We start from the raw sequence: 25756 nt of genomic DNA, 5'->3' as shown, positions 1-25756 counted from the left end.
GCCTTCCTAAATGCTGTATGAGCAGGCACAAGGTGATTGATTTCACTGAACTGCACGGACTGCTGTAAGCAGTTGATACTCACTGTGGTTTGATCTTTTCCCATGTCTTCAAAACATATGCGAAGTGACTGTAGGAGTCAGAAGGCGTCATGTAAACATATTGCTGATGTGGAAAAAACTGAGCGGACCTTGCACAACTGGAGTGAAAATAAAGACATGTTTTTGCGCAAATAATTGCACAGTCATATCTGAAAATATGAGCATGTGCGTACCTTTGGCTTTTTAGCCATGGGATATAAATAGGCTTCTTTTTTGAAACAGAAATGTGCAATGCAACTGTTATGTGGCAGAAAAAAAGTGAATATTGAAATTCTCTCTTCTGCATTTCAGGCTACAGACAGTAAAAATATGGTCTGTGTTTTTTCCGTGCTTTTTCTTCTGTAGAGAGAGAGATGGCAGGTCTTTTGCTTTCCTACCCTTTGAAGAAGGTGAAGAGCTGATACAACCAGGCTTTATTTACTCCTGCTGTCCTTAGTGCTTCTCTCCTCTTTTTTCTCTGGAGTTCATTCTTAAATAGACTCATTACAGAAACAAGCCGTGGTTTCAGCTACTGACATCCTCTAATACTGCATTGTAACAGTTCAGTAAAACAGTTCACCTCATAGATGTTCTGTGTACAATGGAAGTTATCTTACACCCTGATTATTTAATCCAAAACTGGCTAAATTTTCTTAACAGAGTAACAGTTCCTCTAATACATTGGGGTGAGTTAACATTTTTTGTCTTTCATCCAAATCCCTTTTACTATTCTGTTTTTCCTTTATGCTTCTCCCCTATACACTGAAAATTTCCCAGTTGTGGTCTTTTAAAGCAGTAAATAGAACTGTAGGTGTCTTCCAAATTAGAAAGACAGCATTATTTATTTGTTCCATCCTCTTTATGCTTGTACCTCTCCCAAGATAATCTGCGCTGTGTTTTTTAAGCATTTCCCAAGATCTGTGGTGGATTAAGCTTCACAAAAAAGAGTATAGAGGAAACTGGACTGTGTATAGACAGGATGTATCCGCATTACAAATCAGCTCATGCATAGTGGATGCAACCAAACCAGTCTTAAAACTTAACAACAGGGCAAACTATTTATCTGCTTAGCCTCCTCAATACTGTTGTTATTTTTTTCCTCTAAGAATCACAGCATTGAGCTTTAGAAAACGTCATAACACTATTGTCTTCTCCACTGAAGCTGGCATAAAAGCAAATGTTAAAAGACTAGAATCCTCTGTGCACTGTATTACAATTTTTGTTTTAAACTATTACTATTTAAAGCACTGTCAGGCCTTTTCAAACCCTTAAAAGGCTTTTTCAGTGCTGTCGTTACTGTGTAGTTTCTTCTTTTGGCCCACATATTGTAAAATGAAGCATAAAGATTAAGGCCCACGCCCTGGAATTATGTTCATTTCAGTGCCTTCATGACTGAATTACATACCAGCCCCAATGTTTCATGGGGTGGGGTATACTCACTGAGCTTTAAATTGGTTCTCTGGTTATTGCATCACTTATGGGCAAATGCTCTGAAGGTAAAAACAAAAGAAAATTGAACACACCCCCCGCCCCTCACCTATAATCTATATGTCTATCTGAATTATATACAACTAAGTCTGATGCATGTTCTACCATCAGCAATGGAATACTCCACTTCCAAAGTTGTATCAGACATGATGAAGACATGATTTGTACGAAGATGCTCTCAACTTCCAGCATGCTACTTGCAGAACATTTTTCACTGGTCTGAGGATGAAGGAGACAAAAGCACATAGTACAGTGGGATGTGGATTGAGTTAATGGCAACACAGTTAATGTTGTAAATTAAGGCTTTGTTTTAATATTAAGACTTTGTTTTAAATATGAAGACTTGGAAGGATAAATTTCCTATTCTATTAGCTAGATTTTTACCAAGCTTTAATCTGCTAAAGTTCTTGGATTCCTATGAAGCCATTCTTGTTGATGATGACTTTATTTGAGACTAAACTGCAGCAAACAGTAAGGAAGAAATGTTCATGTTTATTCTGGAGGCTCTTCTCATAGTTGATCCAAAACAGCTAATGAATGCTGGAGAGATTTTTACCAATAATAAGTATTTTTAATTAAGCATATTCATCTACCATCTTTATTCTGAAATTCAGCTGAAGGAATCCAAGTCACGTAATATCTTGTCAAAGTAAAACAGTATGTTAAATATGCCTTAAAAGTAGCATCTTTCTTGTGTAGCATAAGAACATGGGGCTGTTTTGCAGAAGTATGTTTTTAGATTGAGTCTTTTGCTGATGCTTTATTTTGAAAATGTCAACTTTATAAAAAAAGATTGAAGCAAACCAAGTGTAGTTGATGTAGTTTATAAAGATGAGTGCATAAGTCTCTTAATAGTTTATTTACACAACAACCTGATCTAACAGGGACCAAAACAGCAATGCTGTTCTGTGCTTACCTTCAAAATAATTGTATGTAAATGTGAAAATTACTGTGATGAAGTTTAATGTTAAAATAGCTTCAGCCGATGTTTTGATTACTGAGTAGATATGTTTTTCTGTAGGGTATGTTAAATAGAAATTTTTATTTCATCCAGCATCTTGATTTTTTGCAACGTGAGGTATTTAGTTATACAGAGAATGAATAGAGTTGATAACTTCCTAGTTTATATCCCTGGCAGGAGTTGGGGATTAAACTAATCTGATTACTTTATTCCAGTTCCAGTAAACAGTAACAAAATGTTGCCATTGAACTCAGGAATAAAGACCTGGGAATTTTTTTTGTTGTTTTTTTATCCCTTCAGATTATAGAAGGTAAATGCTGTCTTTCAGTAGATGGATGTTTTATACTGGACAAACTGAATCCACAAACTTTTATGGAATGAAAACCATGGTCAGAAGTTGCTTGAGGACAGATAGTACAAGCTTTCTTCACTTGTTATTTATTTCTGCAAATTGACATGACAGTTCTCATGGGGTCTATTAACCTATATCTCTGGATATTAGTATATCTTCAGATGCATTAAAAAATAAACCTAACTATCTGCTGCCATTCTGAAGATCGGTTGCAACTCTCTTTAGTATTTTCGGCACAGATTATCATGCTGTTGTCATAAACAGAAACAATGGTTCTGGTCATACTTCACAGTGGCTTGACGCCAGTGTAATGCCACTGCTATGGATTTACTCTGTAGTACTATAAATAGAATTATGCTTTTTGAAGTTTGATTTATCTTTAGTTTTTAACTATCTGTTAATTTTATTTCTAAACCAACAAAAAGAATAAAAATATGGAAGAGATGATTAGGAGCCTACTACATAAGCTATGCTATAAATACATTATAGACCAGAATGAATGGGTATGTTGAAATACAACACAAGTATCTTTCAGAGCGTGAACAGTCTAATAGTACGCTAATTTCAGTGGGTGTACTGTGCATTATACTCACATATGTGCTCAGCATTACATATGTGCAGTAATTAGAAAAAGCTGAAAACTGGAACTCGTAAAACTTAGAAAAGTGTAGACTAGACGGGTATTCATTTGCTTGTGTAAAGGCTGGCTTCTGAGACATCTGACTCTTTTGGTAAGAGGTCTGTCTGTGTATCAGCTGTGCAGCTGTCATCTTGGAAGCATCCTTTTACAGAGTGAATGAAATAGTGCTGCTTAGGTCATTGCTACCTCTCACCCTTAATTTGTCAGGCCACAGCTAAACTGGTTTGCTCTCACAGTAATTTAATATCAAAATTTTTTGATGAGGTAAAGTTCAGTGATTGTTAAAATGCGCACTGAAGTCTGCTTCCACCTATAGTCCAGGAGAATTTTACCACTGATTTTTCAAAAGCAATAGTTATTGTTGCATTTATTCCAGGTGTGCATTAACTGTGAAGAGCAGAGTTTTGCCCAGTTGGGAAATAAGTCTGCCGTTGCCAGAGCTCCTGTTTGTTAGCTGTTTCATATGAAGTGAAATGCTAACCTTTGAGATAGCTCTAAAATGGTTGTAAATGTAATCTTGTAAACAGGTACTGCAATATGTTGATGTTGCTTTGCATTTGTGTAGGTACTGATCATTTTTGTTGCAAATAACATGTTAACTCTTAAAAGAAATCCTAAAGAAACTCACTCTTCCAGCATTTGCAATGTATCAATCTGTTTACAAACCTTTTTCTTTTTTTTTTTTTTTTTTTTTTTTTTTTTTTCTCTTCTCCATGTGCAGGTAGTGGCCCAATTGTGGATCCAGACGTTTATGGTATATATTTGTTTTCCTTTTTCTTTTCTTTTAATGATAGAAATGAAGGAACTGAAACCATTAAAAGATTGAATGTCAGGCTCAGTTAAACTGAAATGACACATATTAGAACACAGTTCTGAAAGGTACCTTGTATTTTTGGTTTTTCTCCTGCCTCATGTTATTTAAAATACACGATAAAATATGACATTGTACTTACTCTGCTGCTTTTGATTCACATTAGAAGAACTATAAATCCACTGCTACAAATGGTTGCAGTTGATCCTGTAGCATGACAGCTGTCTAATGTAGCTCACGGGCATGAGATTTCATGAACCTTTTGGAGTCATTTCTTGGAGGAGAGAGAGTTAGTGAATTCTCCTTATATAACTTAATTTATTTTTTCAGGGATGTTTCCATACTTGTTTTGCCTCCACAAATGTACCCCTAAATCCTACTTAAAAATGAGGTTGGCACAAGTAAGTTTTCCTGTAGGCAATTTATTTTGCTCTGTCCGCTCATTTGTACCTTCCCTTAATCTCTCTTGCATAAGCAGACCATCAGCTCAGTGATATCTGAGTGTGTGCCAGAAGATTTGATGACACAGTGTTCACATTAGTTTTTTAGTTAGGCGAAATGTTTTGGTCTACACCTAGTGAAAGCCAGCGTGCACTAGAATAGAAGCTGCAAAATGAAAAGCAGCTGGTTAGTTTTACATAATACTTCTGGTGAGTAGGAAAGTCCATTCTAACCAATGTACCCAAACACCCTTTAGCTTCCAGCAGCTCAATCTTTTGGAGTACTTTTTATTTGGATGAAATGGCCTATGACTCAAGTTTCCTTAAGCTGATTTAAATGTTATTGCTTTGATTCCATTCCATGTCATTAAACTTTAGCAAATGTGAAATTGAAGCATCAATTTGGCTTTAAGTGTTTAGAAATACTAAAGGATAGCCTCCCCTCCCTCCCTTTCTAAATGCTTTTTTTTTTGGGGGGGTGGGGGGTGGGTGTGGAGGTGGTGACAGTTTGCTCAGTTTCTTATACATTGTATTATATAAGCTGTATGCATGAAGATTTTTATTCTGAGATGTTTATCAAGGTCCTGATGCCTGTGTATGGCTTTAACCATGTGAATGCTGTGCTTTGATTGACTTGGGTAGGTTTCTGCTGAGATGTGCGCTTTGAGTTGCACCAGTGGATCACAGCCTGCAAGACCTAGTCCTGATGAAAGCAGCCTTCCTTTTTATTCCTGGCTTTTCTTCCACTGTTTGAAACTGCTGTCTTTGATCTTTGCTTCAGTGACTCAGTGCTTGCTTTGAGAAACACTTTGTAGTCCAGAGTGTTTCCCTAATTATTCCAAATTCACAAGTCCAGTTAGTGAGGTGAATAAATGAGGCCAGCTGGAAAGCCTAGGAACTGCTACACTTCTGTAGCATGCATGGCTGGCAGTGGGACCCTTGGGATGAGGTTCCCCTCCTCACAGACAGTGGTTTTCATTACTTTTTTTTCAGACCACCCTATGCTAATGTGTTTACCCACAATTTAGATTATGTTTGAAGAAAGATTTAAGGCGCTGCCCCACATCCTGCCCCTCCAGTCTTGCCTTTAAAATATGTTTTTCACAGCCCTGTGCTAATCATGTTGCAAATGTGCCTAGGGTAAAGGCAGTGGTAGAGGATTTGATCTTGCTGGGCACTAGGACTAACTCTATGTGGTCAGTCTGTTGGCTATGGGTAAAGTCAATGGGAGCTGCAAGGAGATGGAGGCAACGGAGAGCAGGGGACCCTGGCCTTTGATTACCCCTCTGTGCTGAGCAAAGCCCTTTGTAGCTGGGTTTGGTCTGTCCCTTGTGGATTGACCTTCTGTGAACTGTGCTCCATGTGAGGTGATTTCCAAACATTTTCTGTTAAGTGTTTTGAGCATGCAACAGAAAACAGAAGAACTGCTGAGGTCGCAGCAGGCTACATGATGTGTTTGCCAAGGGAGTCCTGGCTGCACAGGGCTCTGCCTGTCTCAGGTGTGGAGCTGTCGCTAGTGCCTCCAGCCAGCTCACCTCTGTGGCACCTCTCAGAAAAGGCAGAGAGGGGAAGATGTCTTGGCCCCATCTGTGAAGTAACTGAGAGAAATAAAGCAACTCATCGGAGACTGAGCAGGAAATCAAGTGCAAAGCCAGCTTCTTTGGCTCTGAGTTCACATCTTTGTGCCATGCTGCTTCTTCTAACACGGTTATGAACATGAGAGAGGCAACATGTCCCATATGAGCCACCCCGCCAGAGGACTGTGCAGAGTGACACACAGGTGCTGGTGTGACTGTGCTCTTGCCTGTATCCCAGCCGCCACGCAGCTTTTTTGTGAAGTGACTGCAAAATACTGTGCTGCCTCAGCTGCAATTTGCTGCAGTTGGTGCAGTCACAGGTGGCTGCGCAAGGTATGCAGCACTGGAGAACCTGGCCCTGAAGCGATACAAGTCCCACATAGCATGAGTCAAGAGGTGTGACCCTGTCTGTATCAGAGTGCTCAGTGTCTGTGTCAGGATTTCATAGTGAAATGAACAGGAATTTGTTTTAAGTCAGAATCACCTGGTTTTGGCTGGATAGCTGTTGCACATGTTTTCCTTGCCTGGCTCACCCATTTCATGAGTCTTTGAAGACCTGGCAGTAGTTCAAGTGCAAGCACTTCACAGTTACACAGTGGGGAATGGCAGTGCAGCACCACAGTACTGATGTGGCCTACTTTAGCTCTTAGCCTTTTTAATATAAAAGTGCATTAAAAGAATTTACAGACCAGACCTGTAACACTCTGCATAGTTCTCATTAGTCCTTCAGGGTGTGATTTACAGTAGCTTAGTACAGACATGAGCATAAACAAAACTGTAAATAGCATCAGCTTTTGCCCACCGCTATTTACAGGTAAAATTAAAGTAAAAAATTTCCCTCTTTAAAGTTCATATTACAGAACCAGAGCAGCAAAGACTCTAAATATTTGTTTTATATATTGGTCTTATAAAGCTACAATAGCTATAGGGTTAGTCAAAACTATCTTTGTGAAGATTTTCCCGACTAGTTGTAAAGGAAGCCGGGTCTTGGAGGCTGAGATACTTGTTACAAAATGGGCTCTGCCTGCACATGAATGAAGCAGAAGTTTTCTCCTTCGCTGTGGCAAAGCATGCATTCATGGTGGCGAACAGTCTGCATAGCACCTTCTCTGATAGTCCAGGCTGCTTATGCAGGTGAGCCATTCAGGCAGGGTTTGTGTTGTTTGTTTGCTGCTTGCTGCTGTTCTGACCTCACTGCATATGAAGCTATAGGCATAGGGATGCAGTGCTGAGTCAGAGAAATCAAATGGTAAAAGACCAGGAAATTAAATTTTGTTTCTCGTGAAAGCTCTCTATACCTAATATGTGTTTTGGCTTGAAAAATCCTGTCCTTTGACATGCATGGTGTAGAGCCAAAATAGTATATATGAGCTGGTTAGACAACCTGACTGTACTGATTGTAGCATTAGTGCTAGAAGCAGCTGTGTAGCTTCATATACCAGAAAATCTGCAGCCTGCTGAGTGCTTTGCGGAAGGCAGATGTGTTCATGCATGCATGAAGATCAAAAGCCCGGTGCAGCTTGTTGCTAGCATTGCCAGCTGAGCTCTCCAAACTGGCCTTGGGAACCAGAGAAGATAACTACCTAGGCACATGACCTCCCTGCCCTTGCTCGGCAGCAGGTCTGCAGTCAGAAGAGTTCCTGCCTCAGCAGTTAGTGAGAGCTATGCCTCTGCACTCCACTTTTTCAGATTCACAGTTATAATTTCATCTGTAGGCTTATGGCACTGATTTTAATCGAAATGTGGAAAGAAATATGCAGTTAATTGCAAATTTAAATTGCAGTGCTGGAGGTGATAATAGATACAGTTATTGACCTTGTTTGTTTCTTTCATCTGCACACATCACAGTCATAAAATTGAAATGTTATGTATATTTCCAGATGTAATCATAAAATATATGCATTTTAAAACTTTATTTTAATGTATGTTTCTCCAAGTTCTTATGTACACTATTTAAGTCTTTTTTATCTCATTTGAATAATTTTGACAGGAAATCATGGACTGTAAATGTCTGTGTCTCATTTTTAAATAATTATAAATAATTAAGCCATGTTCATTCTTTTGATGGAGTAGTTCTGGATTCACCCCTGCAGACCTGTCAGTGGAATTATTGTGATAAATTTCTTCGTACCATCTCAGGAACTTAATGGTTTAAAGGTTTACCTGTATGACAGTTTATGATGCTAAACTGTGGCCTCTGTGCACACAATATTTTCTTTTTCTAAACAAAGAAAAATAGCTATTTCACATTAGATAGTGATAATCTAAAAACCCATCTGCCAAGTTGTTCTCAGTTAAACAGAAGTCCCTAGGCTAATTTCTAAGACTGTCCTATATTTGGCTGTAGAAGTTCAGTGTAGAAGGCAGTCTTTCATTTTTAATGGGAAGTCAGAAGCACATAAAAACAGCTTTTTGGATGGAGTTCTTATTTAACTAGTTTTTCCAGTAGAGGCACACATCATGGTGTAGATCTCTTCTCAGGTTTGTCAGTCACAACACATTTGTTTGATTATCTGCCACAGGGATCCCTCCCCAAATATTCCAGCTACCTTAGTAATTACTTACTGTTTCCAAAGAGCTCAGAATCCTGAGAGTTGTTAGTGGCCTCAACATCCTACAGAGCAGAAATAATAAAGACAACCCTTTCCCCTCTAAGGTTACAAAATAATAAAAAACCTTTTTTCCTTTTGTAAGAGTATGAAACCACGCCTAATGATCTTGGAGACACCACAAATAACAGTAATCAAATCACTTCTACGGATGTTTCCAACAAAGAGAATGAAGATAGCATCACTGTAAGTATATACATTGTTTCCTGATCCATAGTCTTGGTGGACTTTCTGTCTATACAGATCATAAAACTGTGGAGATTGTAGTAGGACCCTGAGCTACCAGAACACCAGAGCTATTACTATGTTTCAATCAAAACACAGAAGAAAAGGAAAAAAGAAACTCAAGGCTCCCCACTCTTGTCCTCCCCTCTTTTCTTGAAAGAGTGAATCACTTTTCAGTCCAATTAAAATTGCTTGTAATTTTGTTTCATGCTTTCCTGAACTAACTGTACTTTTTTAGCCTAAGACTTTGCTTCTAATTTTAGCAAAGGAGAGCAACTCTTTATTTACAACAGAAAGACAGCTAGGGTAATTTGAAGATTGTTTGAATTCCAGCCTTGGAGTTAGCTCCTTCTTACAGAGAGGATGTACTGCAATGAATTTTTAAATTCTAACTGTATGTTTTTAAAACATAATTTCATGTAGGTTTTGGGGTGAATAATTTGCAGTTAGTGTTAAGTAGCTGAATTGGTACACCTCCTTTGCTGCCTAGCCTCTCATGCTCTCCTGAACTGAATTGTTGGAAACCGGAGGTGGGTAGCCAGCCTGGTTGATATTGTAGCCTCTTTGCATCAGTCACTCCTAAAGCAGCAGTCAGTGGAGAGTATGTGCGTTTATGAACCAGAGAGGAAACTGTTGAGTTGGAACACTGCTAAAAGACTGGGAGGATCCCAAACAGTCTTGCCTTGTCTGATAAGAGAATCATTGAATGGATGAAGGTTGGAAAGGACCTTTGGAAATCTTCTGGTCCAATCCTCCCTGCTTAAAGCAGGGCCAGCATGGTTGCTCAGGGTTTTGTCTGTTCTGGTTTTGCTATCTCCAGGGATAGAGACTCCACAGCCACTCCTGGAAATCTGTACCAGTGTTCAACCACCCTCACAGTAATTTTTTTTTCATATGTGCTTTTCTTAAGTGTTTTCTTGTAACATGCCACTCTGCTGGAAGGGAAGGGTGTGATGTGCACTACCTCCCACCTGTCTTGAGTGTGTAGGATGTTGAAAAAGTTCTCAGAGGTGTCTGAATCTCTGTTCTCTGCAGGATTAGAAGAAACCTCAACAAGTGGCTGTTTTCCGTACGCTTTGATCTGAGTGCAAATGTTTCCCAGTTGAAATTAATCTTTTTACCTAATTAGGTTAATCTGAATGTCTTTGAAGGTAGTTCATGAGAACAAAACAAGCAGATCTGTTTGTATCCTCTTTTTTTAGGTGTATGTTGTGGTGGGGATTGCAGCACTGGTGTGCACTGGCTTGGTAATAATGCTCATTATTCTGAAGTTTGGAAGACACTCTAAGTTTGGGATGAAAGGTAAGCAGAGTTTTTTTATACCTACCATAATTGTTGTGGGTTGTATGGGCTGATACTATAGGCTTCTGCTCTGAGAGTGGTCAAGATAACTAGAGTAACTGCGATCACGTTTGTTTTATTTATTCATCAGGTAAGTAAGGGCAGAGGCAGATGTAGACAGAGTTTAGACTTTTCATCAAACTTTTATCTTTTTTTTCTTGTGACAAATCCCATTTTTCTCCTTTGTGTTGCAAAGTCCCCTGGGACACTTCCTGGAGGGAAATAATACTTGAGTCAGTGTAGGTAGGAAGAAGATAGGAAATGAAATTTATTCTGATACGTGTTTGATTACAACAGTTTGATGAGAACCTGTGTTGTAAGAGGTACTTCATACCATACCACAATGTCACGTTCAGGTGATCGATTCAAGGGGAACTATCGGCAAGTGCAGAAGGTGCATTTGAAGTGGATTGTGTCATATTGGTGCTTTCTGACAGATACGTTTTATTGTGCTTCTGCTTGTTTCTTGGGAGGCAGCAGCTGGAGAGAGAGTGGCAAATGCTCATGTCTCTGTGGAAGGGGCAAGTCTCAACCCTTCCATTTAATAATTTATTTATTTTACAGCCAGATGGAGGTATGTGTAACACAGAGGTACCAGCAACTTAATTACCATATTATTTCACTGATATCACTAGTCTGTGTCTGGCCATGTGAAGTTGTATTAAAAGAAAACATTTGCTGCCTTCTTGAGAGGACTAAAAGGTGTTTTGCTGTGTGCTAAAGGAGATGAGCTTTTGACCTTAGGATGTGTAGATGAGGTCTGTGGAGAGAGTGGTAAGTAATCTTTCACTAGGCTCCTGTTAATCACATGTCCTTCCTCTCAGCTGTGCTTGTGACATTGTACCACATGGAGGTATATTTTGGTAACCCTTACTTGCTATTGACAAATGCTCTTTTCAGAGACTGCAATTTCATCTACTGTTTATTTTTTGTTTCTGTATTCTGTTTAGAGGAGAGTTCCTGGAACAAATGAGGTTTGAGCAGGGCAGAAATGTAGTCAGTGCAGATTAGCTTGCTGGGATGGTAATACTTTCTTTCACCTCCTTTTGATGTGACATAGTCTCTGCTCTTTGGGGTAGTAGTAAAAGAGGACATTCATTGCTGAATAGCAACATGGAGCCAGCAGGACAGATCTGCAAAGTTTTGGCCAAAGACTAGAAAAGACTTTTTGTGATGGAACATCAGCTCAGCATACATTTTATTTGTGTCTGAAGCTTTCTAAATTGCATTTAGAGAGCTGAGGTAGGTGGAAGCTAAATGAGAGCAATGATGAGAAATATCTGATGTTAACGCCTTAAAGCTGAATGCTTGTTAGGTTTTTTCAAAATTTGCATTGAATATTTCAACACGACATTATTGGAGGAACTAGGAAGTAGACTCTACCCTGAGGAAGAATGCACAAAGTTGCATTTTGAGTGGTAACAAGTTAAGTTACCTTTCAGGAAGCTCTTTACATGGTGGTGGTTTTTTAGTATCTACAGGTGCAACTTTTCTCACAAAAATAATTCTGTTGCCTGATCAGTAAGTTTGATCTCAGTATTTTTTTGTTGCAGAATTGTCTGTGTTGATCATATTTTAGTAAGGATCCACTTTTGGGGAAATTATTGGATGAAATTCTGAAAAGCCACAACCTCATATATGGTGTTTATTTTATTATTTAAATTTGACCAGTGATGGTTAGATCAGTAAAATGGATTCAGAGTTCAGATACACTTCTTCAGAAACTAATCACAGGCATGGTATGTGTGATAATGGTTAAATGTCACTACAAATAACTCTTGAATGTTCTCTCCATTTATCATCATCAGTATTATTGCATTTATATTAAAGCAGTATTTAAAGACCTGAGGTTAGAACACCAATTCAATATGTAATGCCTAGACTAATAATAAAATACTACCTGCTCTGAAAAGCCTGCAGCATAAGTATATATTGAGAATTCATAAATTAACATAAACAACCTGGGGTATTTGAGCCTGAGGAAAATAAGGCAAAGGTGAAGAGAAATCTTTTGCAATCAGTACTGATAAGTACAATACATTTAAAATGTGTATTTTGAAAATTCTGAATAAAAGGATCCAGCCAGCTACCTGTGAACAACTTAAAGTCTTTTGCTATTGAATTAAGTGACAGAAAAATTAGTCCCAACTTAGCATACAGACATCATGTCATATTGATTTAATAAACAGTATTAAGGAAGTGGTAAGGAGAAAATTATTCAGATTGCTATTGACAACACTTACAAAACAAGATTAAAAAATATTCATTTCAAATCTTCCCCAAATGTTAATGAATATGTTGCCTTCATAAGAAGGCACTTCCTGAGTTATATCAGGCAGAAACATACAAAAGGCTGTGCTTCATTTTTCTGTTACCTTGTGAGAACACAACACACCACAGGTACCCTGTCATTAAATGTCTCCCTACCCTTCTTCAGTTTGCAAAAAAAAAGGTCACTCAGTGACTGGAGCAGTCACACTGGCACTCAATGGTAATTTTAATGTAACCATGTACATTGAAAAAGCATTCCACTGAAATTCAGAAAAAGAAATGTGTAAATAGGCAATCAGCACTGTGTATCCCATAGGAAACGTCTTTATGTAAGAGATGAAGTTTTCACACCATTTGGGTTCGTAGCAGGCGTCTTGAAGTCTTCTTGAAGACACTGTGTTATGCCTTATAATTATAAATGCTGGTTTATTACATCTTTTGCATGGGCATCATCTGCCCACTTCTTAGACTTTGTCCTCTATGACTCTTTGCGCTTAAAGAGCTTGAGTTTAGCTGACTCTAAGCAAGTGGTTTGAAGTACTGATACGGGAACTCATGCTTTATCATGTCTTGCTTAAGCAGTTGGGTTGCTTATAGTCTAGGAGGAGAATGAAATGCAGTTAGACTAGAAGAGCTTTTACTCCTTTTAATTCTAAACCAGGTACAAAATAAAAGTTTTGCATCTTCAGCAAAGACCCGCAGTTTGACATATAGATCTGATGTTCAAAGTGATCTGCAACACGCTTGCAGGGAGTGTTTCCTGGACAATTTTGCCATGTTTGACAGATAATTAAGAAGATCAGATTGTAGCTTGGGAACACAGTTACTGCTTGACCTTCAACAAATCACTGAAATCCTGAACTTCTTGAGTTTCCATTTGTACCTATGGAAGTGATTTTGTGCTGTGTTGTGCCTACCCAAATACCAGTTCTGGGTTGTCGATCCTTTAATGTCTTTATAACATCTCATTATTTAGTCAATGAGCAGAATATGAAAGAGGGATTAATTCATGTGAGTCAGTGTTGTAAGATAAGGTGTAGAAAAAAATGAATGTGCTCAAATCTGCAGTATTTTTAGTGAGTAAACATGTAAAGGCAAAGATGATATTGCTCATCTGAACCACACACAAGAAGCTATTTTTATTGTTTGACATTGGGATTCCAGTCCCTGCAGTCATGAGCAGATCATACAAGTTGTCTCAGGTGCATTACTTCTATAATGGGGGCAGTAATATCTACTTATCACATGAACATTTGGAGGATGAAGTTATTAATGATTCTAAGTATTTTACACCGAAGAAACAAATTACTATAAGTACTTCAAGGAGTGAGCGCTCTTATGAACTGATCCTAGAAAGTAATTTTGTGTAAAGAATTTTACAAAGATCTTAAAATATTTAAGCTGCCATTCTCTTGTGTTCCAATAAAGAGGTGTCTCTTAAAGCATTGTTTTGGGTCTATGTCACTCTATCAGAACATACTATTAGGCATTTATAGCGTTCCATTGTTATTTATATAAAATCTGGTCTCTAGGTCTCAGCTTTCTGTTTCTGTTTGCTACTAGTTTTCCTAAGTGTGATCCTAAAGTACAAGATGTAAGAGAGGAATGTAGCTCTGGTTCTGTAGTAGGAACAAGCCAGCAGATGACATGCGCTATATATAAAAAAGGATTTAGGGAGACATATCAAATCTGAAGCTGGGGAATTTTTAATGATGAGATGGTGCATTTGACTATGGTCTCTGTTGGTTGCAAAATTCAAACTCAGTTGTAATGTTTGAGGCAGAAAAGAAGTTACTAACTTGTTTAGAGCTTTTCATGACTCACAGTACTATACTGATAGGTATTAACACAGGAAAGTTATCTGAGGGCTCATGTCTGTTACTATTGAAAATACGTGGAAAGCGAATGTGAACAAGTACCTGTTAAATTTCACTCCACCTCCCCCAGAAAGAAGTATACAAGCAGGTGATGGAATGAAGGAGTACACCTGTATGTGGTGTGCGTGAAGTGAGATGAACTGGAGAATTAAGGAGATACTGAGTAGAGTACAGCTTAGAGATGTAAAGAGACTGAAGAGAAATGAGACTAATGGATGCAGTGGCCAGCTAGGATTGAGTATCTCCAAGGATGGAGACTTCACAACCTCTCTGGGCAATGCATGCCAGTGTTCAGTCACCCTTACAATACAGTTTACCTTACATTTAAATTAAATTTCCTTTATTTCAGTTTGTGCCCATTGCTGCTTGTCCTGTCACTGGACAAGTTAACTCACAATGCAGAGGAACAATATGGATACATAAAGGTGGCATGTGGATGTAGACAAAGATGCTGTCTGAGTTGTTTTGTGTTGCCTTTGAATACTGCTTAATTGTGAAAACAAGGAAGTACTGAAAGGTTACAGTAGACCATATGCAATAGACCACATACAGTACAGCAACATCTTTTTCAGTGAAATTATTTGGCTCAGGTATGTGAGTCTCAGTTGAGTAACACCACTGGGGATTACAAGTATGTGTTGCTTAGTACTTTGCGCCACTCCTTTTACAATACATGTTCTATTTTATTTGAGTTTCCCTCCATTTGTATTCCTCAGCTTTCAAAGACTGATGCACGATTTCTCCCCTGTTTGAGTTGCATTGATTTTTGTTAATGGATCTGAATTTTGAACTTTTTTATCCTTTTTTCCTTTTTTTCCATTTTTTTTTCCTGATCTTGGGACAAAACCTGTACTTGTTCTGAATAGTAGATAATACCATTACTCTGCTTCATAAAGTTTGGTTTTTAAATATCTGGACATGTTAACTACTTAGCAGTTCTCTTAGCAGATACCGAGATCTTGGTACAGTTGTAGTGCCCTTTTTTGTTTCATTCCTGTAAAAGCATTCAGTTATTGAATTTTGCACAACAGGGGGAGATTCACCATGGGCTCAGAGCCTGGCTGGCACTTACCACTGTGCTGTAACTCCCCTTTCAGTTGTTGTTCTGCTTCCTGCAGTGGAGCTGTGTCTTTTGAAGTAGCATGAATGGAATCAGAAGAAATGAAGAATCATTTAAGTATGTTCCAGGCAAATGTGTGTGTCTAAAAAAGCCCCACAAACAAAAACTCCTCAGAGATTGAATATGAATTTTAAAGTTTTCTGATGCTTATTTGAACTTTCCCTAATTCAGGCAAACTGCTTGTTCGTTCTTGCTTGATTCTGCAAAACCACACAGGAGTAGCCTTTTATCAGCAGCTTCCTTTAAGGCATCTGCAGATGCCTTTGGGTTTTTTGGACAGTCTCATGGCATATTACACTCTTTGGCATGAATCTTTGGAAAAAGTATCAAGAATAGATTTCTTTTTTTTTTTTTTTTGCCAGGTTCATGGCATTTCTCCTTTCAGAATGAACAGGAAGTGCGGTAAAGGCATTGTAGCAATGCTCTTGCTTCTTAGAAAGAAATGAGGAAGTACAAAAGTTCACAGGTATTAAGAAAAATTAAGACAAAGGGTAACCAAGCTGCTTGAATATCTAGTAAAAAGAACATTTTAGATTTTATTTCAATTCTGGGCAAAAGTTCAAATAAGATTGTCATATTTGGATGAATGGATCATTCTTAAATCTCTTTTTCACACACGCACACACACACACAAACACACACACACACTGACCCATATTTATGATCTCCCAGGATACCTATAATCTGTGAGCAAATTTGTATATTAGCTGTTGATGCAGCCCACCACTGCAGCCCCAAGATGTTTTCTTAATGGATAACTGAACACACCTTCTCCAAGTGACTCATAGCTGTTCTCAGTTGTTCTCTTCCTGGAGGTACTGTAACCTCCCCAGTGCTTCCTCAGTGGTGTGATATGTGTGCCTCTCTGTCTCACAGTGGCCACTGTTTTAGCCCTTCACATTTATTTATGTAAAACGTTAGAGCTATATTCAGGCCTCAGCATGGATGATAATTCAATGTAAGGATCAGAATAATATATTATACATAATACTTTTTTTCCCCATAAATGAGTGATGAGGTGAAATGAGAATGGCCTTCTCTCTTTCAGGGTAGCTTTTTGTGTTGCCCTCAAATCCTGTTTTCTCCTAACACCTGTTCTGTATCCTACATTAAAAAAATCAGAACTGCCCTTTTAATTTTTGTCCTCTGCCATATTTTGTCACATTTAACACTGTTCACTTTGCCAGTACCAGAAACCAGGAAGAATTGAGGGCACTTCCAGTATGGAAATGAGAAAACAAATCTAGCAAAATGAGATCAGTCTTGTTTCTTTGAGATTTTTTTTTTTTCCAAAAAATTAAGGCATGATTGAGAATCTTTCTCTTCTGTTCAGTTTTTTTGGAGCTTCTTAAAAAAAGCATCAGATGGAAGCAATGTAACAGGGTCCTTTATAAAGAAGTAAAATGGACAAACTATTTAGTAACTATTCCACTAAAACTATTCTAGTTTTATTCTTAGTGTTAAAAGTTAATGGCATTGTTCTTTCAGCTGCCCAGTGTAGGTGAATGCCTTAGGCCATAAAGTGGAGTAATGCAAACATGCAAGAAGTGTTTGTGAAAAGTCCTTTGTGTGCCTGATAGATGACAAAGAATTTGTCACTTCTTCCTGGCAGTTTGACCAACCAGTCTGACTGTGGTCCTCCGCCCTGTACCAGCCCCTTTCCTTCTTGCCCACTCTAAGCATTCATGGCACGATAATACAGAGCTGTCATATCTGAGAACTCAGACATCTTCCCTCAGATGCCTTTTAGATTTTAAATGCATCATCCTCATGGACTAACACAAGGGGGAAGAAGGTAGCCTACAGTCATGGCACAATCTCTGCATTGACACAGCTACCCTGCAGGGAGTACATGGAAGCATCTGCAACTGGAGGAGTTCATTTGTAACCCTCTGAGGAATGCCTGTGTTCATGGGTTTGCCTTCACATTCGACAGGGCTTGTTCCAACATGAAGACAGTGCCCTATATGGTCTTGTAAAGTAGGAGAAATTTTAACTTTGGCTCTGGTAGGAAGACTTGGGTAATTAAAACTTGGAGAGAAACATTCCTTAAAAATCAGTGAATTGAGTTAGTATAATCCTTTGTTTCACCTGGGAGCACTCAGGCACAGGAGCTGGTGGCCACAGCCAAAATATTTGTTACTGAAGAGCTTCCAAAAAAGGCTTGTGGCCTAATCTCTGTTGGTGCCCTTTCAGAAAGTTGCATTTCTGTGATTTGTAGGAGTAGGCAGTAGCAGAAATGTGCCTCTCAGAAATGCTCTTTTTCCCATAGTAGTGTCTGGACCAGAATTTCTTTACATCCCTTAATTTTTTTGTAGAGGGCAATTGCAGCATTCCCTCCCATGACCTCTAGAGCTGCACTGTTATCAGTCCTTTTCCTATAGTATGTGGGCTATGTACTAAGAGCAGGCCATATTTTAGGTCTTCAGCTGGCTCTGATGTAGTTGCTTATTTGTTGAGTGCCTCTCACACTCTTACCTGCTGGGAGTCAAATGAAAACCAGCTGTCAAATTTTGTGTTTGTGGCTACCACCAGCTAAATATTTCTGCCCATTGCCATCCTCTTGGAGGTTTCCTGTGAGCTCTCACAGCCCTCAGTCACTTTGGAGAGTGGTAGATAGCCTCTTCTGCTAAATTTCTCCTTTTCTGTGCTTCTGAATGCCAGCTTGCCAGCTAGGCAGGTATTGTAACTGCTTCTTATGGTGTCTTAAGTTTGTGCATTCCAGCTGCTCTTGCAGTGGCCTCTCCCTGTGTGCTCCAGGCAAACATTAATGCAGGGCGTTCTGCTGCCATCAGAAGAAGTCGTGCAACCTGCCAACGATGCAGTAAACCTCACGTGCCCTGTGGGTGCAGGTTGTGAGCCAAGTGAATGGCACAAGGCCTGTTCCCTGCCCAGAGGCTGTGAGTTTGAGCCATAGAATTATTAAGCACAAAGGCATTAGCTCTGATGCATGAAATCTTTAGGCTGCAAAGGTATTCTGGATAAATGTGACTATGTGCTTGTTCTGTGCTTACATGATCCCTCAGGCAGATATTTCTGATACCTCTGATACTTTGACAGAGGCAGGGCAATAGATGTTCATTTGCTTGGACCAACATGGCTGTTCTTGCGTTCTGTGCCTGCTGCATACAGGAAGGCTGGCAAGGGAGAGAAAGTGTCCTCCTCTTAAGCACCCTGTTACTTCGGTAAAGAGAGTATAAAATAAGTAAATGTGGCTTTATTTTAGCAAAGTAGTAGTTTGGAATTTCTTATAGTTGGTTTAAGGTGCAGTTCACCAATTTACCAAATGATCTAGCGTGAGTGCAGAGGAAACATTCTTCCTTTTGCTCCTTGGCAAAGCAGCCTATACCTGGATCTTGCACATGGCATATGCTACAGGCCGTGTGGCATGCACAAGAGGAGCATGATAGCAAACGAACAGGTAAACTGAGGAGAGTCTTTCGGGCTGTTGGATCATACTGTCTTGAGGTCACAGAGAGACTTGGGTACTTTGAACCCCTGCTTTTCCCTTTGGTGTGTTTGTACAGTTCCTGAGGTCCGGGCAGGGTCTGTGTGTTCCTGCAGGGACTGGAAGCATCTGTTCAGTTTCATGATTCAGACCTAAATGTGCCAGATTTGAATTGTGAGGAGCTGATGTTTCTTGGAGAAGGATGAGACCATCTTTTTCTGCCTTTATGTATTTTCCTTCTGTGGCAGCAATCTAGCACAGTGCTGGTGTTGCTGGTGGTAGCTCTGGCCTGACAGTTGTACCCTCCTGGTGCCAAAGAGCGAGGAATTCCTACCGTGTGTTTGCAGTCTTTATGCAATTGGCTGTGACCCAACTGTGTACTTCGAAAAATGTTTGTGCCACAATAGGCATTTACTATTACTCACAAGGACATTGCCTGGCATTTCAGTGCTTAGGTACTGCAGTGATGATAACTTTCACAAACTTTGACTTGCTCCTCGCAGCCAGGACAACATTTTTGGTAAGTACATGCTATGTTTCTACAAACAGGTATTTTGATTGCATAAAGTATAAAGCTCAATACTGTTCTCACTACTTGTACAAAAATGATGTTCATGTGCACTGTTGCATACACCAGCTGGCCATGGAACAATCATCTCTTTGCCACTGAGCTCCTGTAATTTGTGCACACTAGATTAATTCCTGTCATTTATTACTTGCCTTTTAAGTGTGAGGCGTAGATCTTCTGAGAGTTTCCCAGTGCCTCTTACAGCTGTCCTAACTCCCAAGTTTACTTAAATTTTAATTAGATACTTCAGAGTTAGCTAGTTAGATACCCTGTCTTTTTCCACCTCATTCCATTGCAGCCGACTACTGATAAACTTTCCTCTGTGTTACAATTCTGAAAATGCATTCAGGACAGTGAGCAATATTATGGAAATGCTTTCACTGATTTTTTTTTTTTTTTTTTTTTGGTTCAACAGCTTGGTCACCAATCTGTTTTGCTTCAGTGTGAGGGAAAAAACCCCCACCTTATCTACAGTGGAGATTTCAGAATTGTTTATTACTGTTACCTAGTCAGAGAGTTGTTTTAATGTTTAAAACCAAAGTAGTCCTTGATAAGTGGGGAGGTTTTGGAAAAGGGAGGAGGAAGTGGGCTGCATAGAATGGTTCATTGGTATCTAAATATGTTGGTATGCTGATGGCATCCTTCATTTAAAAAAAATAAAAAAAGGTCAGTGAGCCTGACTCTTTTTTACACAATGGCCTCTTTATACTACCCTGTTAGTAAATGAGTGTAGATGGGAATTGGACTCATTTAGATTGATGGGGGTTATAATTTCTTTGGAGAGAGAAGTGCAGCAGTCGGAGGTCCTGCGGTTGGCTGTGTCAGCTTCCATGTGCATCTAGGAAGCATCTTTGTGGTAGCATGGGAAACTAGATCCTCCCAGAGAACAGGTGGAACTTAATCTTGGCCTTCAACTCCTCAATTAACCTTGGCACAATAACACACTGGCCTCTGGATGAGGGAGGCATCTTAGAATGGTTCTTAAATAGCTTCTTAAATAGGGAATGAAATATCAGTGTTCTACTGGAATACTGCTTCCAGCCAACATGGGAGGACTTAAAAAAAGGCAACAGAAAAGAGATCCAGCTATTCAGGTCTCTCCTGCACCTCCTTTGGATGAGATATGGACCAGGACTAATTCTCCTAGGTGAGTTTTAACTACAAAAAAGTTATGGAAGAGGGAGTTCAAGGAATTGAAATTTCAGAGGGTGCCCTTAGCTGTACTTCAGATGTACCTGACTGCATTAGCTGGTGTGTGTGTAAAGCACAAAAGATACAGCAAAAATTATTTTACTGATGCCAGTAAGAAAAGTGCATGTGTCTAATGGCAGGTATGAACATAGGTTGTAGCCCGAACTGATGAATCGTTTTTACACAGACTGAGGGGTTCATGTAAATTCATGTTTGTGTTCATGTATTACACATTCTTGATTTGGTGTACAGTCTGTCAGCTATAGGCAGACAAATATCACAGAATCACAGAAAAGAATCACAGAATCATCTAGGTTGGAAAGGACCCTGGAGATCATCTAGTCCAACCGTTCGCCTAGCACAGTTCCCACCTACAGCAGATCCTTAAGCTCCAAATCAACCCTACTCTTAAACACCTCCAGGGATGGGGACTCCACCACCTCCCTGGGCAGCCCATTCCAACGCCTAACAACCCCTTCTGGAAAGAAATGCTTCCTAATATCTAGTCTGAACTTTCCCTGGCGCAACTTGAGGCCGTTCCCTCTTGTCCTGCTGCTTTATACTAGGCTAAAGAGGCTCAAACCCAGCTCTCTGCAGCTTCCTTTCAGGTAGCTGTAGAGGGCGATGAGGTCTCCCCTCAGCCTCCTCTTCTCCAGACTAAACAATCCCAGTTCCCTCAGCCGCTCCTCAGAGGACAGGTGTTCCAGACCCTTGCCCAGCTTTGTAGCCCTTCTCTGGAGACGCTCGAGTCATTCAATGTCCTTTTTGTAGTGAGGGGCCCAAAACTGAACACAGGAATCGAGGGGCGGCCTCCCCAGTGACGAGTACAGGGGTCAGATCCCTTCCCTGTCCCTGCTGGCCACGCTATTGCTGACACAAGCCAGGATGCCATTGGCCTTCTTGGCCCCCTGGGCACACTGCTGGCTCCTGTTCAGCCGGCTGTCAATCAACCCCCCCAGGTCCCTCTCTGACTGGCAGCTCTCCAGCCACTCCTCCCCAAGCCTGTAGCGCTGCTGGGGGTTGTTGTGGCCCAAGGGCAGCCCCCGGCATTTGGCCTTATGGAAACTCCTCCAGTTGGGCTCAGCCCATGGCTCCAGCCTGTCCAGGTCTCTCTGCAGAGCCTCCCCACTCTCGAGCAGATCAACACTCCCACCCAACTTGGGGTCATCTGCAAACTCATTGAGGGTGCACTAGATCCCCTTGTCTAGATCATCAATAAAGATGTTAAACAGGAGTGGCTCCAAAACCGAGCCCTGGGGGACACCACCTGTGACCGGACACCAACTGAATTTAACTCCATTCACCACAACTCTCTGGGCCCGGCCATCCAGACAGTTTTTTACCCAGCAAAGCGTGTGCCCATCCAAGCGGCGAGCAGCCATTTTTGCCAGGAGAATGCTGTGGGAAATGGTGTCAAAGGCTTTACTAAAGTCAAGGTAGACAACATCCGCAGCCTTTCCCTCATCCAATAATCAGGTCGCTCTGTCATAGAAGGAGATCAGGTTTGTCAGGCAGGACCTGCCTTTCATAAACCCATGCTGACTGGGTCTGAGCATCTGGTTGTCCCACATGTGTTGTGTGATGTTACTCAGGATGAGCTGCTCCATCAGCTTCCTGGGCACCAAAGTGACAGGCCTGTAATTTCCCAGATCATCCTTCCAACCCTTTTTATAGATGGGTGTCACATTGGCCAATTTCCAATCAGTCGGGATTCCTGGATTGCAGGGAGGTCATTCTCCCAGTCTCTGTATTCTGGCTGAGGAGGCTGGATTCCCTCAGTACAACTAGTCTGGTTATTAAAGACTGAGGCAAAGAAGGCATTAAGCATCTCAGCCTTCTCCTGATCACTAGTTACCAAATTTCCTCCTGCATCTAGCAGGGGGTGGAGACTCTCCCTGGACTTTCTTTTGCTACTGACATACTTATTTTTTTACAGAGAAGTGTTCCATTGCATTTTATTCCTCCTTGATTTTGTATGAAGTTTGCAGAAGAGCTGTGGTTCTGATCACAACTATGTCACAAAAAGTGTGAAGGTTTGTAATTTTTTGAAATGTAAAAGGAACAAGGTATTTAATAATGGCCTTTTGATTTGGAGTATTCTTTTTCTGTTTTTGTCAGAAAAGTAATTTGTAGGTCTTAGAGACCCTTGGATATGTCATTTAGACATTGTCCAGTTCATGGCAATGGAACACCTCATGTTTATTACCTTTGTCTTATGGAACAGACAATGGTAGATTGAAAATGTAAACTGAACATAACATAACATTAACATAGCATCTAAACCATGTAATGCCGATGCACCTGATGTAAAGCTGTCCATCACCAGATTCTTGCTAAACTGACTGTGAAGTCATACTGCAGTTTTGGACTAACATTGGCTTCTGTGTTTGTTATAATGTATGGTTGCACATTGTCCTTCATGTGTAGTCTGCTACTGTAATCTGCCCTCATGTCTTTCCCTCTTCCTTAAATGAGTATCCTTATCATTGCCTAGCTCGCTTGTTCCTTACCTGTGATGTTTTAATCTTTTTTGGATGTTTTTTCACTAGCATACAAAAATGTGGATTTCCATGCTGAGCAGAACTGTTATATTTCATAGTTCAGGGCAAAAGGGATAATCTACTTTTGAGTGAGATTTTTCAGTACAGAATTTTGAATTACCTATACACTTTAGATAAGATAATGGTTAACATTTTATTTTACAACATTAAATCAATAATTGTTAAGTACAGAAGCAGCACTGTTACTCTAGTGGGTTTTTACATTCTATTACTACAGAAGACACCTAAATTTAATTCCAGTAATAGTAATTCTTGTCTTTGTTAATGTTACCACATTGTCCTTGAAGAGGGTATTTCTGAGATAGATTTCTGATCTCTAGACAGTGAAAATATTGGTAACTAAACAGGCAGTTAAAGGGAAACTAATCACATGGATATTTTGAAAATAGCCAACTTCCTACGCATGTGAACTCACTGTCTTTGACACCACTGAGCCCTCCTTTGTGGAGATACAAGCTATATATAGACTTATGCCAATGCACTGCTGTGTTGGCAGTAGGGCAGAAGTTGTTGCATTTATTACTTCCTGTAGTGGATGGTAAAGGAAAAATCTTTTCATATTTGCTTCTTTTTGGTATATCTTTCTTTATTGAGGAGCATCTCTCTGAGAGGAGATGGCTACAGTCAATGTTCATTTGGCTGTTGGTTTTCTTGGTTTGATCACATTTTAAAAAAGATCTTGGCTTAATAATTTTCCCATATTTTAACATGGTTGATTTATTTAATAAAGGCATTTTGAAATCAGAAAAGCAGTTCTATAACCTAAATTATAACATCTCTGTAGAAATATATTAATAGAGAATTATTTGCAGTAGACTGCTAGATGAGCCAAGACTGAAGGAGGAGGCTTTCCTTATGTTGCAGTAAGTAGCACAGTAGCTGGACCTACCCAAATTAAAGCTATTTGAGACAATTTGTAGGAAAGGAGACTTCAGGATAAGAACTGAAGAATGTATTATGGAGGGAAAACTCACTAAGAAGGAGTATGTAGTGAAATGTAAGGTAAATAAAGAGAAAATTATTATAAGCCTCCTGTATCTCATGCTTTGGTGCAATACAAAACAGCAGTTACTTGGATTTTTCCTGCCACACAAATTACAAATTTTCACATAATTTTATTTCCTTCCATTCTATGGAAGGAAATTCTACTAAAAAAAAAGCCCCAGCAAGCAAGTCCCTTTTTAGGGCCGAATGGATATCCCTAATAGAAAGTGTGCTCAAAGACCTTTCAGTCCTAGTAAAGATCTAAAGACTGGAAAATCATATTCTGCTTCAGTGGGTACTAATGAAAGCCTAGGTAGTGGCACAGGCAGTCAGTAACATCTTTTAGTTGCTCACAATAATGAACATAATATGTATAAACACACATATACATGTTTATTTAAAAATATATATAACATATATGGTGTTATTATTACATAGTCTAAAGCACACAATAAAGTGACACCTTTGGGTTGTTGTCTAGAGGTACTTAATGTTGTCTTGAATGAATTTGCAGTTTCTTTTCATTAATAGTTTGTGAATGTGCTGTTTTTGAGGAAGCCTGAGGAAAGATCCACTTGGATATGTAAAAAACTGGAGTTAGGAGCACCCTGTGAGAGCTCATTAATGATTCAGGATGCTTGGTTTCAGTTTTCCCTCCTTCCTTTCACAACGCAAAAACTGATCAATACTTTTTTTTCAAGGTCACAACTGCTGCTTGGTCTCTGTCCTTCTCACAACCCTGTCCCAACCATGGGAGTGTTTTGCAGGATTTAATTACTAGTTTATTTAAGGTTGTCATCAATAACTCCTAGCATAGTCAGGCTCAGACAGAAGGCCATATTATTACAAGCAGGTCTCTGCCCTGATCCAAGTATAGGGGTGATGTGCTTGTCAATAGATTCGTGTCAGTCATGAAAGGAAATTTTACCCTCCCTTCCTATCCCCAGTAATCCTGTGATCGTATTATGAACAGGAAGGCTATGAAAAAGTGGTATAGTGTATTTCAAATACTTCGTTTTGCAAGGTTTGTAAAACAGAATTGAGTTTGAGAAAATCAAGTTTCTGTCTTTGCAAAGGAAAAGGTGTTTCCACTGCATGGGCGATGATACTTCTTAATGTGTTTTGGCAATTTGTTTTCCAGAACTTCAAATGAAAGGTATATTTTTAAAATATTAATAGGGTTTTGTGTACTTTTTTTGATCCTTTCTCCCCCC

General features: G+C 39.6%; 1 protein-coding gene across 2 annotated transcripts in view; it reads left to right on the top strand.

Moving 5' to 3' along the window:
- Positions 1-25756, top strand: part of NTRK2 (neurotrophic receptor tyrosine kinase 2) — a 194570-nt gene that overhangs the window by 40227 nt on the left and 128587 nt on the right. For both annotated transcript variants that reach the window (XM_026866144.1, XM_026866143.1), the window contains exons 8-10: positions 4241-4273; positions 9042-9142; positions 10384-10483. In XM_026866144.1, coding sequence (XP_026721945.1) covers positions 4241-4273; positions 9042-9142; positions 10384-10483 — 234 coding nt within the window. The remainder of the gene's footprint in view (positions 1-4240; positions 4274-9041; positions 9143-10383; positions 10484-25756) is intronic.

The sequence above is a fragment of the Athene cunicularia genome (genome assembly GCF_003259725.1).
Source record: "Athene cunicularia isolate RWA chromosome Z unlocalized genomic scaffold, athCun1 chrZ_part2, whole genome shotgun sequence".
In the NCBI taxonomy this organism is placed as follows: domain Eukaryota; kingdom Metazoa; phylum Chordata; class Aves; order Strigiformes; family Strigidae; genus Athene; species Athene cunicularia.
The sequence above is the reverse complement of the archived record's forward strand: the minus strand, read 5'-3'. Positions and strand labels throughout refer to the sequence as shown.